This window comes from Chlamydotis macqueenii, chromosome 3 (assembly GCF_036417535.1).
Source record: "Chlamydotis macqueenii isolate bChlMac1 chromosome 3, bChlMac1.mat, whole genome shotgun sequence".
Lineage (NCBI taxonomy): Eukaryota > Metazoa > Chordata > Aves > Otidiformes > Otididae > Chlamydotis > Chlamydotis macqueenii.
The window spans coordinates 56,141,778-56,159,243 of NC_141558.1; the positions used below are offsets into that span (position 1 = coordinate 56,141,778).

At 44.6% G+C, this 17,466-nt stretch overlaps 1 protein-coding gene across 1 annotated transcript; it reads left to right on the forward strand.

Annotated features, from left to right (window-relative positions):
• The first annotated feature begins 11,980 nt into the window (after positions 1-11,980).
• On the forward strand, positions 11,981-15,507 carry FABP7 (fatty acid binding protein 7). Its single transcript, XM_086743928.1, has 4 exons — positions 11,981-12,136; positions 12,712-12,884; positions 13,504-13,605; positions 15,149-15,507. Exons 1-4 carry the CDS (start codon positions 12,064-12,066, stop codon positions 15,197-15,199), a joined length of 399 nt encoding a protein of 132 aa, XP_086600054.1. The 5' UTR covers positions 11,981-12,063; the 3' UTR covers positions 15,200-15,507.
• The last annotated feature ends 1,959 nt before the right edge of the window (positions 15,508-17,466 follow it).

The following is a 17,466-nucleotide window of genomic DNA, read 5'->3' on the forward strand; positions in this document are numbered from 1 at the left end:
TACAGGCCAGATCTAGTTGTCACTGAAGACAAAGATTGATTTTGTACTAACTACAGTGTGAATTGTATGTAACTTAAACTAAAGTCATGAGTTACACGAAAAATTTCTCCCAACTCAGAAAGTCCATGAACACAAATGCTTGGAGGCAAGGAGGTTAGTCAGTGGAAATATCATATATGTTTGCACTATCCAAGACTTCATATTTAGTTACATGGACCTACATTCTGACTCACAGTGGCCACTTCTCTATTGTGCAGCTTTCATGCAATGGTAATCATACAAAATAACATAACTGCAGTTGCATTAGTTAAAAATGACAACAGAGCAGTGGCTAGAAGAGTTTTAAACTACACTTTACCATCAGTATTCCAAATATCCTTTATGTATATCACACATAAATAGGAATACTTCAAGATTTAGCAAATCAAGAACTTAGGACTAGTTCATATTCCTCTTCTCTGTCTGCTGGTGCTCTATATGTGATAAAGCCCATGAAAAGCAATTGAACAGAGATTTCTGCATGGATTTCTCCACCGATTTGGCACAGGTTATATTTGCTGTGCTCAGCGAGGATAAGCTGCAGACCCACCTTGGTGCATGTGGGTTCCCCGGGCTCCACACAGCACAGGCCAGGGGGGTTCCAGGACACTTGCTTTAAAATGGTTTGGGTAGAAACAGCAAGGGCTTAAACTGTCCTGCCATCTAGTGGGATCCTCGGCCTGCCAGGTAGTTTGTGCAACTAAGTGAAGGGAGACAGTTTGAGAGACTTCAAAATCACCTGGGAGGCAGCTGCTCGAGAGCAGAAGTGCAAAGAGGGTGCAAGCTGGCCTGCTGAGAGGTCTCCAAGTAATCTGAGATGTTCATTTCACGGGTTTCACTAAGAGTCCAGTATTCTGGTGTCTGCGTATTCAGAAAGTTGAGTGACCGCAAACAGCAGACATCACGCGTTGCTGAGAACGCTGCTCCAATGGCTGATGTAAGCTTGGGAAAACAATGCCAGCTGAAGCTTTCCCACTCCACAGGGCTGCCATTGTGGTGCGCGTTCCCGCTGCCCCTTGCAGTGTACTTCTTCACCCAGTCAGCAGGAGCATGTTGCCTCTGGTTTGGAGACCGAGACCTCTTGGTGGAAACCCTCACACTGCCTGGCCAAAGGAAAGGTGCTGGGCTTTGGCACTGAGGGCTGAACTAGCCAAAAGCATTGTCAACCTGTAAACTCTGTCAGAAAACAGGTGTCTAAGTCTGACTTGCAGCCTACCCAGCTTTAGATGCCTGCTCTGCAATTTGGGCTAGGGTGCAAATACTGCCATAGATGACTGGGTTTGACCTTTTTTTTTTGGAGAACTCTGTTTAGTCTTCCCCACCTGAAGCTGTTCTGCTTCAGATAGTAATTAGCAAAAAATGCTGAGAGCTGTTATTTTATTTTGTTATTTCAGTTTATTTCCCTGTTCAGCCCAGTGGGGACGAGTTCGTATCCCAAGATACAAACAAGAGTGACAGGAGGCCTGAAGGCCATCAGTCCTCTCTGTTCTGTGCCGTGTCCTAACACCAGATCTCTGGATTTTAATGCAAGATTTGCGTTTGACGGAAAAATGGTGGTTTTGGTTGTTGATACAAAGCGTGGGTGCTGTGGGTTTTTCTGGATTAAACATATATTCAGCAATTGGCTGCCATGTAGACGGCCCTGATGTGAAGATTTAGACAATCCTTACCAGTGCTTTATTTCTGAGACTCTGCTGTGCAGTAACTGATGCTGTAAATCCAGTGCTTATCATACAACGTACAGAAAAGCTAATCTGTGAGAGACTGGTTGAACCTTCCTATGCATTTTATTTTTTTTTTCCAGATCCCTTGGGCACATTTGTAAATGACACATCAGCAGGGTAAAGAAAAAGAAGGAACATGTAAACTGCTGTTAACCCCTAGTACTATTCCAGAAGTAGTTTTCTAATAGTGCACTGAGTTTCCTAAGGGGACGGGAGCACCTTTTGCTCGAAGGCTCCGCAGCCGCCAGGCTGACAGGCAGGCCGGCCGGCCCCGAGCCGTGTCGGCGGCAGGCGGGCACAAGATGGCGCCCAAGCCCGCGTCAGGCACACGGCCGAGCCTTGGCCTTCCCCAAAGCCGTGCCTCACCCCATCGGAAATGCGCGAGTTTGGGCCTCCTTTGGTATGAACAGCAACGTGAAAAACAACGGCAGCTGTGCCAACGCCCCCCGGCCGCCCGGCGCCGGTTGGACAAGAACGGGCCCTCCCGGGGGGCTCCGGGCGGAGCCGGCAGAGGGCGCCCTCGCCCGCCCGCTCGCTCCGGCCGGGTCTCGGCTTCAGTGGCTGCGTCCAGTCCCGCCAGCCCCGAGCCCTCGCACCTCTGCTGTCGCGGCCTCTGCTCCTTCGAAGGGCTCGCAGGCTCCAGGAGGCCCCGCGCTCTCAAAAGCATGGGGGAAACTGGTGTGAAATGTGCCGCCCTTTCCCCCCACCACACCCTCTCGGGCAGCTCCTGCTGAGCTGCAGCAGCCGGCGGAGAGCGGGTGAACTCCCCTCAGAGGCGCCTTCCGCACGGGCCGCACCGGTGTCCATCTGGCCAGCTAAATAAGCGGCTTATCCACAATAACGTTACTCCTTGCTCTTCAGCACAGCTGTGGCTCCTGCACACCCCCGGTTCCCCAGCAGCAGTGCCGTGGCCCGGCAGCCACCCGGAGACAGCTGCCCAATACGCCAAGGAGCCAGGTTTTCCTCGCAACCACCTGGGCCACCTCTGACTCCCAGCAGAGAGCAGGGGCTGAGCAACTGCAGCCTATGCACCACGGAAGAAAAGCACCCTTTAAGTGAAAAAAAAAAAAAAACAAAAAAACCAGGAAAACTGCCCTATGTATATTGGTGGGAGAGCTACAGGTTTTGAACCTGCTTGTTACTCCCACCAGTTTTGTACCCATCTTCTACTTTATTTGCTCAACAATCCTATTCTGTCCATCCCTCTGAATTTCTCATCTAACTCTGTTCAAACTTCACATCCATCTACTCACTTCCCTTCTCCAGTGCCCACCCCTTGCTTCACTCACTTATACCTCCTTATGCCCAACATCAATCATTAGGGCTTTAAACACCCAATATAAGAAACTAATCTCTTTAATTGCCTCCATATTTGGTAAATTGAGATGCTAGAAGGACAACTCATTGCTATTCCTCCCAGAAAGTACCGAGTAGAGATTTTATATATCCGGCAGACTCATTAAAGAGTCTTGAGCCAGTCCCTGAATAGTCTTTGTCTTGAGCACTGAGAGAGGGAAAGCTTCTTTAGGGAAAAAAAAAAAACAAACGTGATTATGCAAATAGAGATAGTGTTGCAATATAATAAAGTGTTGAAATAAGTTTCTTTCAGACAGCCTTTGAATTCTGACTTCACATCTTTTTTTTTTTATTATTGTGGGCTGTTATGAATGGAAACTTCTAGGTAAATTTATAAAGCATGAAATTAAATGCTGACATGTAAGAAGGAGTATATTTAAGGGTGGGGGAGACAAAAGACAATGAGATGGAGTTAAAGGAGTGAAAGTTGTGCTGTGTCTCCTCTCCATAGCCCTTTTTTTAGCAGAGCAGCTGAGCCAGCTGTGGTATGAGCAAGTCAGCCTGCTCCTGCACCCTCCACTGGGTCTGGACTCTGGATGTTCTGAGCTCTGGCTGCAGCGCTGATCAGCCACTCAAGAAAGTTTCAAAGGTCTGAAGGAAGATGCTATTAAAAGCCTTGTTTAACTATTACAAGATTAGTTAAGGATTTTGTGATACGTAGAGGGTCTGGGTTATGTTTACCACCGTCACACTGAGAGGGAAATATTTTGAAATATGTACACATGGATGCATAGAATTAAAGGAACAGTGGATGCATCTATGCTTCCCCACTGGCACTTGCTGCAGTACAGTCCAGAAAGTGAGTCCCATGATTATCCAGCCAGGGACTACATGCTTATTTTCCTTTCTGTGCATATTTGCATCTTTTCCCATATTAGACTCTGGATGTGGCAAAGTACAAACCCACACTCAGGAACTGGGATATGCTTTTAAGGTTCCTGGTTTAGACTTGCCCATTGTGAGCATCTCATGTGATTTCTTGCATAATCCAGGATATGGAACTTCTCTGAATTACTTCCTGCATCATGTCTAATAGCTGTGGTTGTTACCAGAATTTACAACTTGCAGGGATGAAAAGTCTAGTAAGGCAGTTTGAAAGTTGGTCAAGGGGTTAAGTCTCCTCACAGTTAATATGCACTTCATTTTTAATACAAATTTCTCTAGGCTTGACTTCCACTGGCTGGAGCTTTGTATACCAGACTGAAGAGACCACTCTTCTGTTTTTCTGGGATTGTCTCCAAACAGCTGGGATGACCAAAGTTTTCCCCAAGTTTGTCTTGGTACTAGTCCCTATTTAAAGCTAGTAATGAGATCTCTTAACCCTGCAATGCCTCAAGTTGCTCTAGAATTTTGTGTTCCAGGAACTTTGCATATTTAGATTTATGAAAACTCAGAAATTACTCAATGCTTTGTCACAAACCAATATATAAATCATAGAATGGTTAGAGTTGGAAGGGACCTTCAAAGGTCATCTAGTCCAACCCCCCTGCAAGGAGCAGGGACATCCCCAACTAGATCAGGTTGCTCAGAGCCTCATACAGCCTGGCCTGGAACGTTTCCAGGGATGGGGCTTCCACCACCTCTCTGGGCAACCTGTTCCAGTGTTCTACAACTCTCATTGTAAAAAATTTTTTCGTAATATCCAATTTAAATCTACCTCCTTCTAGTTTAAAACCATTACCCCTTGTCCTATCACAACAGCCTCTCCCCATCTTTCTTGTAGGCCCCCTTGAGGTATTGGAAGACTGCTATCAGGTCTCCCCAGAGCCTTCTCTTCTCCAGGCTGAACAGCCCCAACTCTCTCAGCCTGTCCTCATAGGAAAGGTGCTCCAGCCCTTTTATCATCTTCGTGGCCCTCCTCTGGACCTTCTCCAACTGGTCCATGTCCTTCTTGTGTTGGGGGCTCCAGAACTGGACACAGTACTCCAGGTGGGGTCTCACCAGGGCAGAGTAGAGGGGGAGAATCACCTCCTTCGACCTGCTGGCCACGCTTCTCTTGATGCAGCCCAGGATGCGGTTGGCCTTCTGGGCCGCAAGGGCACATTGCTGGCGCATGTTGAGCTTCTCATCACTCCCAAGTCCTTCTCCTCAGGGCTGCTCTCCATCCATTCCCCGCTCAGCCTGTATTTGTGCCTGGGATTGCCACGACCCAGGTGCAGGGCCTTGTACTTGGCCTGGTTGAACTTCATGAGGTTGGCACGGGCCCATCTCTCCAGCCTGTCAAGGTCCCTCTGGATGGCATCCCTCCCTTCCAGCATGTTGACAGCACCACACAGCTTGGTGTCGTCAGCAAACTTGCTGAGGGTGCACTCTATCCCACTGTCCATGTCGCCGACAAAGATGTTGAACAGGGCCGGGCCCAACACGGACCCTTGAGGGACACCACTCGTGACCGGTCTCCACATGGACATTCAGCCGTTAACCACCACTCTCTGAGTGCGGCCATCCAGCCAACTCCTTATCCACCGAGTGGTCTGTCCATCAAACCCATGCCTCTCTAGTTTAGAGAGAAGGATGTCGTGCGGGACAGTGTCAAAAGCTTTGCACAAGTCCAGGTAGCAAGGATATAGTTGCACTCTTGAATAAATCAATTCAGGTGCATAATTCTATCTAGATCACCCAGCATGAGGTTTCATTTCGAAAGCAGTTCTGCCTGATCTGTGTCAGGCATTTTTTTCATCAACAACAGGCCCATAAATTGATAACTAAATTATTTATCAAGACTATGGAATTCAGACATTTATCGGGGGTGCCTTAACACTCCCTCTAACCCACTACTATTTTAGAACTTCAGAGGAAAAGGCTTGCTCCAGGTGACAGATTCCAATTTAGAGGAGACAAACCCAGAGGAGTGTGGCTCCAGCTGCTTCTGAGGGATCACTTCTGGCTTCAGCTGGCTGTGACTCTGCCTGTCAGTCCATAGCTGAGTGGAGCAGAGGAGGACCCTGGGAATATCCAAATGCAGGTAGCTGATGAGCTGAATTATTACTCTGCATCTGTTTTCCATATCCAGTAGTTACTTTCTCAAATTTGTAATTCCATCAAATAAAACTGATTTTGCTTTTTGTCTAAATCTCAGCTGCTATTGAGAGCAATTTTGGGATATCGCAGCAAATTGAGTGCTTCAGTATGGACAAACAGAACGAAGGTACATTGAGCTATTTCAATTCTTAAATCCACCCTTGCAGACTGCGAAGTTGTCTTTTGTTATGCTGCAAGGATTTAGCTTGATATCAGTTATACTGAACTCCAAATTGTTGCACTTACCAAGTGTTAGACACCTTCCATGGTGTATGTTAGGGCTACAAAAAGAGAATATGATGTTTAGAGATCACCTGTACCTTTAATACTGTAAAATTTGTATTGATTATTATTTAAATCATTCCCTACATTTGTTGTAATACAGAATCCTTGGACCTTAATAGTGTGTTTCTGCCCAACTCGTATCCTCACTTGACTGCTCTGAACACCAAATCTACACAAGTCTTCCAGAATCAGTTACAACAAGTCAAATGCAAATCATCTAATCTCCTTAAACCTATGTGCTATTTTTCCATTTATGCACATAAGGATTATTTTAACTTAGTGTGTTCAGCTTATTCGTACACCTTCTAAATTTCTCTGAGCCATTATTACCTCTGGAATAGACAGGTGCTTATTTATAAGACTGCATTTTTTTTCTTCCTCAGTGTATGACCTCACATATGGCCATGATGAAATTGTAAGTCTGGAAAGCTGATTTCTTGTATTGATTTTACAATAACTGGACAGCTCTTGTAAGTGACACCCAGTGTCAGACATTTCTGTTACACTTTAGAGCTTTTAAATGGTTCTTCTACTCTTAAACACAAAGAAAGCAAAGACAAATATTAAAATAAACAAAGGCCTAATGGTACAAAGTTAAAATAACTGCATCTTCAGTAAATAGAACTGAGAGCCAGGAAAGAGGCTGGCTAATTTTTTGAGGAGAGCCTCTCACTTGAGTCCTCTACATGGTAGATATAGTAATATTAGACAACAGAGAACAGCCCCTCAAATACCTTTAAGAAGCAGAGAAGACCCTGGAGATATTTAGTAGTATTTGCTTCCTTCTTTAAACTATTGTAGACCAGCTGTCCTCTCAGCTTAAACCAATCCGAATAAATGTCTAATAGTTCATAATGAGCAGGTATTTACTTTCCAGGACTCTCCTAATCTCATGTCACACCAATTTGTAACCTAACAGAGAGTCTACAAGAATGAAATGCATGATCACAGGCCACTTCGTTTTCACCAATTAGCCAGAGACACCAGAATTAGACCTTAACATGACTTGTGCTCTAATGTTAGCCCGTTCTGGCATTATTTTGGTTGAGCTTTTACAGTGGCAGGAAGCCTGCTGAACACGCTCCCAAGCTTTGCCTAAGGTATGCCGTGCTCTTAGAAGGGATATGGTATAAAAACATCTTCCCTGCTCCTGCCTGCATTGCCTTGCACCTTGCCTATCATCTGGTCCGCCCTTCCAGTAAAGCTCTTCCCATGGTATTTACACAGCACAAGACTGGATTGATGCAGCTGCTTTGTACCTGGGGCCATTCTGTGAGCACTTGCTTGTGCAGCGGCATAATTGGGTGTCTTATCCATAAGGCATTTATCTCTCTTGTTTAAACTGGGATTTCTAAAGAGTTGCCCATCAATAGAGTAAACCTAGTGATTTTCTGTGACTCACCGACAGCACTGAGATAGTTCATTTTTATTAGGGGGATCAGCAAACCTCTTAGACAGCTAGAGGACACATGAGATAATTTTAGTTAAGGACATTCTGCTGCCCTGTTCGACATTAGGTTTTTCTGCAGCACCAAAAATCAGATCACACTCAGCCCTGAAGCAACATCATCCCATCTGACACAATAGCTACGAAAATCTGGTCATTTCTGTATTACACTGAGATCAAAGCTGTAGAGATTCACAGCAGGGCTTTAGACAAGATTAAAATGTGCCAAGAATACCCTAGTCTGCTGTTCACAAATGGAAGAAATATCTTCTACTTTCACCTACACATTATTTTCCATTTTCTTAATTCAAAAGTAGCCTTCTATATGTTTCAGAGTGCTAAAAGATTATCAAAATGCCTGAGTGAGTTAGGACCCTGAATCATGTCAGCTTTCAATGGAATTCAATACATAAAAGGCCTTTGAGTGCCTACGTCTGCTTTTGTACCAGCATACTTAGGTCTGGTGTCACTGCCACCCTTTGTTGCAGACATGGGTACAAGATGCTCTGCAGTTCCAGGGCCTTCGTTGCCCCAGATACAGAAATGTTTGAATAATGCAGTCATCACTAAATTATTTGAAGGTCTTATACCATAGTATCCCCTTAACTACTGATCAAACTGTACAGCGTAAGATGTTATTCCTGACTATTGTACTGCAAGGATGGTGAAAGGATAGGTTTAACCGAATTGGTGTAGCAAGAGTCTCCCTCCTGTGTTGGATCCAGAGAGGGACACAGCAGAAGTATAGATAAACTACAAACATTAGCTGCACCAATTTCACTCCATTTCCATAACCAGAGTACTAAACCCGTAGTGACTGGCTGCGGTGATTAGATGCTCAGCAGTTCCTGACATTGATTATGAGGAATCCACGCATGAGGGAACCTCTTGGTCAGACTTTTCTACCACAGGAGCCTGGTGGTCACCGTGGGGTGGCCTTTTTTTTTTTTCTGAACAAGTGAATTATTTTTTTTCAAGGACTGAACAAAGGCTGAATGAGGCCAAGAGCCTCATACTCTGAATGCCTGAGGGCATGTGAAGCAGGGGTATAACAGGGGGGAAAGGTAGCCAAAAGCAGTTTTTTGTGTCCCGTATTCAAAGGCTGAAGGTTAGCACAGTCCGATGTTCACCCTGGATGGCCTTTGGAAGCAAGGATTACTTATTACACAGGGATGTCTTGCCACAGCATTTTAATCTTTCAAGCAAATCTTGTACAGAGAATTCAAATGTGCCTACTTACACTGCTCAGGTGGTGTAAAGAGTTTAGTGTCAAGGAGAATGAGTCCCTGGGTGTTCAGAGAGGAATCTCCAGAGATGTCTTTCGTCACACCGGCTTTTTACAGAGTAGTATGCAGTCTGTTAAAACCTTCAAACTCTGCTGACAGTGTAAAAGAAACTCCAAGCTGGTCTCTTGCGCAGCAACCTAAAATGCACACCAGGTCAGTGTATTTCACACTGCTATCTCTGTTCCAGCCGTAGGAAAGCATTTATACAGTTCAGGATGACTTGCACTAGCTGTTGACAGTAACACAACTCTCACATAAGAATCCACAAGCAAATTTAGGGCATGAGATGCCATGGAAAACATTTTTGGCTGTGGCTTGTCACCCCACAAGGTGTCAATAGTGTACCATTTCCTACTGTTGATTTATCCTGCTCCCAAATTATCACTAACACAGACAGGTGGGATCTCACCATCATCAGACCTGGTGGGATGACTTTGGCAATCTAGCTAAGCAGCAGAAGGAATGTGAACATTTGAGGAGACACTGTTTTACATCCAAAGCATGGTGCAAAGTGTTAAATAATATATTTTTCTTAAGAGTAGGTACTTGTATTAGCTAAGTTTGTTGAGAAATCCTGGTAGAACTCAGCCATCAGTGTACGTATGACTGCTTAAATTACGAAGGATCCTGAAGTGGCTGCCTCCCAAGGGCCAGGTTGCAGCGCTGTTTGGAACAAGGTGCAAGGCAGAAGCGTCCTTGAGGAGTCTAGCTACTGGCAGTGGCACTGAATCACATTTGGAGTTTTATATCACACAAAGTCTGAGAGGCTGGTTCTACACAAGCCCCAGTGAGCACAGAGAGCAAGGAGCTCTGCCAGGGCTCTGTGCACGTATCTGCACTAGAAGGATCAGCAGAGGCTCCAGGGCTTCTGCAAACTTCTGTATGAGCAGATAACTCTGTCTTGTCAGTACTGGGAGAGGGCACACTGTCAGTTCATGAGGATTTTGGTAAAATCATTTAGGATTTAATATATGCAACCTGATCTAGTTGAAGATGTCCCTGCTCCTTGCAGGGGGGTTGGACTAGATGACCTTTAAAGGTCCCTTCCAACCCAAACGGTTCTATGATTCTATGATGCATCTCAGATTAAGTAGGTGAGTGGTGAGGTCATTTTCCATGTACTTGCATGTCAGCTGCCTGGCTGCCAGTGATGAAGCTCTGTGAGACCATGGCTGCCCAGTTCGGCTATGGGTGGTGAACACTACTAAATACTTGATAATTTCACTATATTGAGGAAACACAATTCCCAAACTGAACTGGACTCACGGATGATACCCATGCACAATATCAAGCCCGTGTGCCCCATGCCATGACAGTGCCAATCACAAAGCATATTCCTCATTCATTATAGAGAGTTTGACTGACTGCAGACAATAGGTTAGTGGACATCCCTATGAGACGCACCAGTAAGGCTGGTATTCTCTGCAAACTTTGGAGAAATAGCATTATTCAACTTCGACAAAAAAAAAAAGGGACTTGTTTCCTTTCAGCCTCATGAGCAACAATTGGCAGTCTGTTATTTCAAGTGATGCTCTTACTTTCCCTGGCTTTCTGAGTGCTAGCTGAAAAGCCTCAGAAGTGCAGGTCAGAAGAGGAAGTCAGAGACAAACGGAGCAGCTGCAGGAAGGCACTTTGTGTCTCTCTCTGTACTTCAAAGTAACTGGACGGAAGATTAAAAAGAAACCCATGCACCAGCTCATAGCCTTAGGTTATCAAGACTAGTGAAAACTGTGTTGTGTGGTAAAAGGAATTGGGATTATATTCCTGGGGTTATTTCAGAGAGGGGTTAATTCTTTCTGAGGACAAGTGAAAAAGTGGCAAATTAAATTAAAATCCCATCCCAAAGAATGTGCCATACTACAAGAGCCTGAAAGAAATGCAAATGACAGTAAAAACCTAATTTGAAAGTATTAGCAAAATAGTCATAATTAGTTATATTTAGTATGACTGGACCAGAAAATTGTTGAGGTTTTGCTCCTAAGTCACAGGCAGTCTCTTTCACTCAGTTCCCGAATTTTGTTACGAGAGCTGAAGAGCTGGATTCACAACTCTGGAATCCGCCCAAGCCGTAGGTCTGGAAAAGCTGACACCATGGCTTGTCCCACGGAGAAAGGCTGCTTTCTGAAAAACCCTCGAGAGACGAGATGACTACCTAGCGCCTTCAATGCATTTCAAAGAACAACTGGAAGAGGGAAAACATTGCCTCTCTAGCAGAAAAAAAAAAAATTCGTATTAGATGAGACAGTTTTAAGCTCTTTTCCTTCCTTCTTCATTCTTGGGTTCCAGGTGCTGCCCGTCGTGGAGGCAAGATGCTGCTTCCAGCCAGCGATAGCCAATGCCGGTTTCAGACGGCATCGGTGCAGACGCCATGTGATGCTGAGGGAAAGGGATCCGCGCTTGGGCAATGCCAAACCGGCCTGGAAAATCTCCATGGGAAAGCTTTTAGTGGTGGTGTTCTGCCGCAGCGCTGCCACCCTGGATTTTTAGCCAGCAGAGCATTTCACGTTTGGTGCCGGCTTCTCTTTTTTGCCGGCGTTGCTTCAGCGGGGGCGACAACGCGGGTGGGAGGCCCTGGGGCGGCTCCGGTGAGGCCGGCTGCCGCTCCCCCTTCCCCCTCCACGTCCTGCTCTGTGCCCCGAGCTGCGGAGAGCGGCCCTCGCCGCCGCCCCCAGCGCCCCTTCCCCGCCGGCGGGACGGGGGCGACGGGGGCGGGGAGCGCCGTCCCCCGACGGGGCGGGCAGGCGCCGCCCGCCCGCTACCGGCACGGCTTTGGGGGCGGACCGCGGCCGCCCCTCCGCCTCCCGGCCCCCCGCCGGGCGCCGGCTTTAAATGCGGGGCGGCGGGACGGCAGCGGCGTTTTTCACCAGCTGCCCGTCACCGGTCTCGGCACTGGCAGGCGGCCGCCATGGTGGAGGCTTTCTGCGGCACCTGGAAGCTGGTAGACAGCCACAACTTCGACGAGTACATGAAGGCGCTGGGTAGGTACGGCCGAGCGGCAGCGGCACGGTTAGGAGATCCTAAAAAAAAAAAAAAAATTTAAAAAGCCCCCCGCAGTAGCATAGGTGTAGGTAAGACATTCGCAGAGGCAGGGGAGGTATGGGCGGCTGTGCCGCTCTCGGTAGAGCTAATTTGATGGGGGTCGTTCAGCCGGGAGGTGCGAGGTGTGTTTGCAAGAGAGCCCCCGGGCTAGGGGAAAGCGTGTGGGAGAGGGGGGATGCTGCCTGCAGGTAAACTAGCAAAGGAATGGCGGTGCCGAATGGCGAGGAGGTGAGACCCCCGGCAGCAGAGGCGATGGGCGGCCGTGCTGCTGCTGAGCGGGGCTCCGCCTCACGATGCTGGGAGGTGGGGTGGGGGTACAGGGCTGCATCTTGGGGGAGTGAGTGCCTGTGGGTGCTATAGGTGTAAGGGCGCAAACGAAGCAGAAAGTAGCTTTTCACTGTGATACCGTCAAGCTGTAGAGCGGCGGAAAAAATTCTATAGCCTGACGCCTGGCAAAAAAAAAAAGTGAAAACTCGAATGTCTGATGGATTTCTCTTTTCCCTCGGCGGTCTAGGAGTGGGGTTTGCGACGCGGCAGGTGGGGAATGTGACTAAACCCACTGTGATTATCAGCAGCGAGGGAGACAAAGTAGTGATCAGGACTCAAAGCACTTTCAAAAACACAGAAATCAGCTTTAAACTTGGAGAGGAATTCGATGAAACTACCCCCGATGACAGAAACTGCAAAGTAAGTGAACTCTGGGGCTGCAGTGCCTTCTCTTCTTTCTTTCCGCCCCCGCGGCTATATCTTTGGAAGGGTCAAAGGAAAAAAATGTAACTTCTGCTACTACCCGTTGTAGTACTGTGAGGGACAGGAAAAAAGACTAGAATTACGTCTTACTTATCTGCTTACACTGTGTCTTGTGTGAAACAATGTGTTACATCGCCAGCCCCCTGCCTTCTTTCCAGTGTCTATTGTGTTAGCTGCCTGCTTTTCTTTCAATCCAGATACTGTCTGGCATAACTTTTTCCAGTTGAAATGGTGAAACGCCTTCTTCCCTGCATCTCTGGGGGCTTAACATAAAGTTATCCCAAAGCACATCTGAAACAGTGGTTCTTGTGAGACTGGAACTCAAAGGAAACAACTTTTTAAATCCCTTGACACAAACAAGAATTGTATGGAGTTCATGCTTAAAATGAGGATGATTCATGGTCTTGGCTTTAAAATGGCTGGGGCTGCTTTATCATTCTAGACCCACATCCATCTATTGAAGAGAATTCAATAGAATAGTGCCTGCTGAATGTGTGAGCAGAATCCCAAATACCCCAAATAAATGAATGTCTTTGTATTTCTTGGTATCTCACAGTCGGTTGTGACCCTGGATGGAGACAAGCTAGTGCATGTACAGAAGTGGGACGGCAAAGAGACAAACTTTGTGAGAGAAATAAAGGATGGCAAAATGGTAATGGTAAGTATAAAGCTCACTGAACATTCCCATACACTGGTAGTACGCCTCACTTACATTTATCTTAAGCTTTATGAACAGATAGTGTTACTTATACACAAACTGATAAGTGTTACGTATACACAACCAAGTAAGTGTTACTTATACACAAACTAATTGGTGGGGAAAGCTAACAGAAATTTTTAACATTTTTTGTTTGTTTTGCATCTTGTTTTATTGACAACTGAAATTGCTAGTGGTTTTAGGCAGGCCAGCCTGTGGATTTCCAGAGTGTGTATGTTCTTTCTAGAGTTTGTGTATATGCCCAAGCAAATAAAAACCCCAAAAAGTCCTGGTGAGCTGGAAAAGATACAAAGTTCTTGATTATATAGACAATGATCTGTTGCCAGTGCTAATTTAGATTTCTTTAAAACTTATTTTATATACGCATGCATAAATATTTAATTACACAGAACAAGTATCTCTCTAGGAAAATAAAATTACAATATTGCAGGAGGCAGTAGCATTTTTGTATTTAAAAATAAAGGGTTTATTCCTCCTATCTTGTTAAAAACTATGATAAACAGCAATTGCATGAAGAAAACTCTTGTTTTAAATTTACGTGCTTTTCCCGACTTCTCAGGAACAGGAGTATGGGGTGAATAATAGTGTAAATGACTATCTAATGTCTAGGGTCGCACTTCTCATGCTTATTTTTGGCACAGAGATGTAACTTTCAAGAAATAAAACCCCCTCAGCTATACTGATCTCTGACTTGGCTGTTGGAGAAAACCAGTTAGCTTGTTTTGTAAATACTTCAGAGTATTTGTATGGATGGAGACTTCCAAATAATTAAACTGTAAAGCATATGGTCAGTGCAACACAATGTGACAAGCGATTCAAGGAAAAACACATGCTTTGTTTTTGGAAACGGCTACATGTATGTACAGAAAACTTTTCCTTTGGAATTTGAACACGATGAGGTGGCCTGTTCCACTTCAGGAAATACCTCCAAAGCTCATAACTGTAGTTAGTGTTCAGCACAACTGCAGTAACTAAAATATTTGGTAGTTATAGCTATGTAAGTGCACAGAATGCATTTATTTTAATACAAGATTCTCCTTAAGCGCACGCCTGTGCATAACAGTATAGAATATGGGCAGAGAAGACTTGGATTTTAGATGGCATATTTTGCAATGTGATCTGCTTTGGGAAAATAAGTGTTAAATCTGTATTAAGACAATGTTGTATTTAAGAAGTTACATTCACAAAACTAGAAAAGTTAAGCAGTTATTTCTGGTCTTACTGTAGTTGCCTTGTACATGTGCATTATGTGCTTCTTGGATTTGAAAATAGCAAGGAGAAAGTTAAATTTATTATGAGATCTGTAACTTTGAGGTCTTGCCTCTTGTTAATTTGAAATACCAATAATTGAGACCAACTTGTTTTTCTGTAAATTACATAACGTAAACCAACCTTGCTCTAGCATGGACTTCTGAATATGTGTTACGTTATTACAGAAAATGGTCCAGCATCTAACCTGTCTGTCTTTTCCTTGGACTTGCAGACTCTCACCTTTGGTGATGTGGTTGCTGTTCGCCACTATGAGAAAGCGTAGAGTTTACCTGACCTCTGTCCAGATGTTACTTCTGCTGGATGGATTAATGTACTGTGCGTAATCGAACATAGCTAAAATGCACATTTCTGGCATGAAAGATTAATAAAGAGTTTTTTGGGGGAGGGGTGGGGTTTTTTTAAAAAAAACTTTATGCCATCAAATTGGCAAGCTTGTGCTGTATAGTGAAACAGGTTAAACTTGGCATTAAATTTCTGAAACACTTGCCTCTGTTTTTTTTACAGTAAATGGAACATATTTGAATTGTTTTGGAATGCAGATCAAACAAATTAAAAAGTTTTTTAAACCTGTGCTCCTTTTGCATTTAATTGGCTAATGTTTCAGTGTTCCAGAGGGAGTTGTTGAAAGTCCCTTTTTCTCATTTAACAACAGAAAAGCCTGCGGTACACAATGCTGCAGCAGCCTCTCTCTGTGATGTTGAGTACATGGGAAATGAAAAACTGCCTTCACTCTATTTCAGTGGCTTTTTGCTGGAGAAATCTAAAACCCCTCTTTTCATTTTATATATATATATATATATGCAGAGAAGTAAGAGGCTCAAGCCAGTTCCAGGTCTCCTCTTCATGGGGAACTTGTTATCCAGTGTGTGCTAAGGCCAAGAGACAGACAGCTTTCAATGGCGGGGGGGGGGCGGATCCTGTAGTTTTGGTTTTAATAGTTATGAGAGTTTTTCACTTGTTTTGGTGGGTTTTTTTGTTGATTTTTTTTTTTTAGGTTAATATACAAAAGACTGAAATAAATCAAAGTGCAAAGACTGAAGTATTTCACACGATGGGAGGAAAGGACAAACATGATAAAGGGCAGGACTTAGAACCTCAAGTACAAAGCTTAACTTTCATGAGTCTCCACAGGGGTGGGAAGAAACAAAGAGAAAAACAGTGGTAGACCTTCTGAGATTCCCCTCCCTGAGCTGTAGTTTCATAGCTAGTATGTACAGCAGATAACAATTTGCACTATGAAGAATTCAAAATACTGCTTAAAAGAGAGAAATTAAAACCTTAATCCTGAAGAATATTCCCTAAAAGACCAGTGTGGGAAAACCTCCCTTACACTTCTGATTATTAGGAAAATTGAAACATGTTGCTGGTGGTGGGGAGAAGATGGAAGAGTCCATGTTTTCTGACACATTGACTTGGTGGGCCATGTGGAGGTGAAGTTACCTACAGCCTTTCAAAGGCAGAGCTGAGCCAAGGGTCTGTGACCGCAAAGAGAGCAGTGCAGAAGGGGTTTCCTGTCCAACTTCCCAGGCCACTTCCAACTGCACCATGCCATCCTTCAGATCTGCTATGTGGTATCACGGGAAGTGGCTTCTTGCTTCCCTGAATAGCTAGGATAACATGGATAGCTTATCTCACCTGATAGAAGTTCAGACACAGATATCTAACCAACACAAATTCAAAATTTAATGTTCTTAGCTTTACTTTTTCACAAAGAAGCTGCTTGAGAGGAATATCCAAGCCTGTTTTCTCTCGTGGGGAGCATCATGAGTCCTTAATTATGAACCATTATAAAGATGTTTTATTTAGTGGATATTGATATTTTTAAAATCTAGGAGCTAACTTATTTTCATCAGAACTGAAAAGAAGAACTTATTCCAGTGGTATATGAAGCTGCAGTCTCTGTTTTGGGCTGCTTTAGCTGCTATAGTGCAGGTTATGTTTAAATAGCATCTTCTGCTCTTCAGTTTTATTAGCTTATTTAATCCTCGGCTTCAGTACCTGATACAGTTTTCATCTATCTCCCCTCCATTGCTGCCTGTTTGCCTGTGGGTGTGTTTGCCACACGACTGTTCTTCCCAGCCACTCCTTCTCAGAAAGGTGGAAGCAGCTGCTTTTCCTTCGTCACTGAGGAAAACAGACTGAGGTCCCCAGTACTGGCATTAATCTTCATGACAAGTGATTAGTGGAATTATGAGTTAAAAAAATAAGGATTTTATTAAATATGAGGAAAGGAATGCAAAAACAGGTTGTTAAGACTTGGTTTACAAATAAACCCTCAAGGTAACTATTTTACATTACAGTTCCTTTTAAACAAAGGTTACATTTCCCTACATACGTGTGTTCTATAAGTCACATGAAACCATAACGAACCTTATTGGTGATGTCTTTTGCTATTCTAAAGATGAAGCATATTAGTGTCAAATTAAATAAGAGAGAGAAAAATGGAGAAGCGGTACCTGCAAAGTGCCTGTGGCACCACTTGGAGGAGTGGAAAAATGAGGAAAATGTCAACGCAGGGGACTTTCAGCT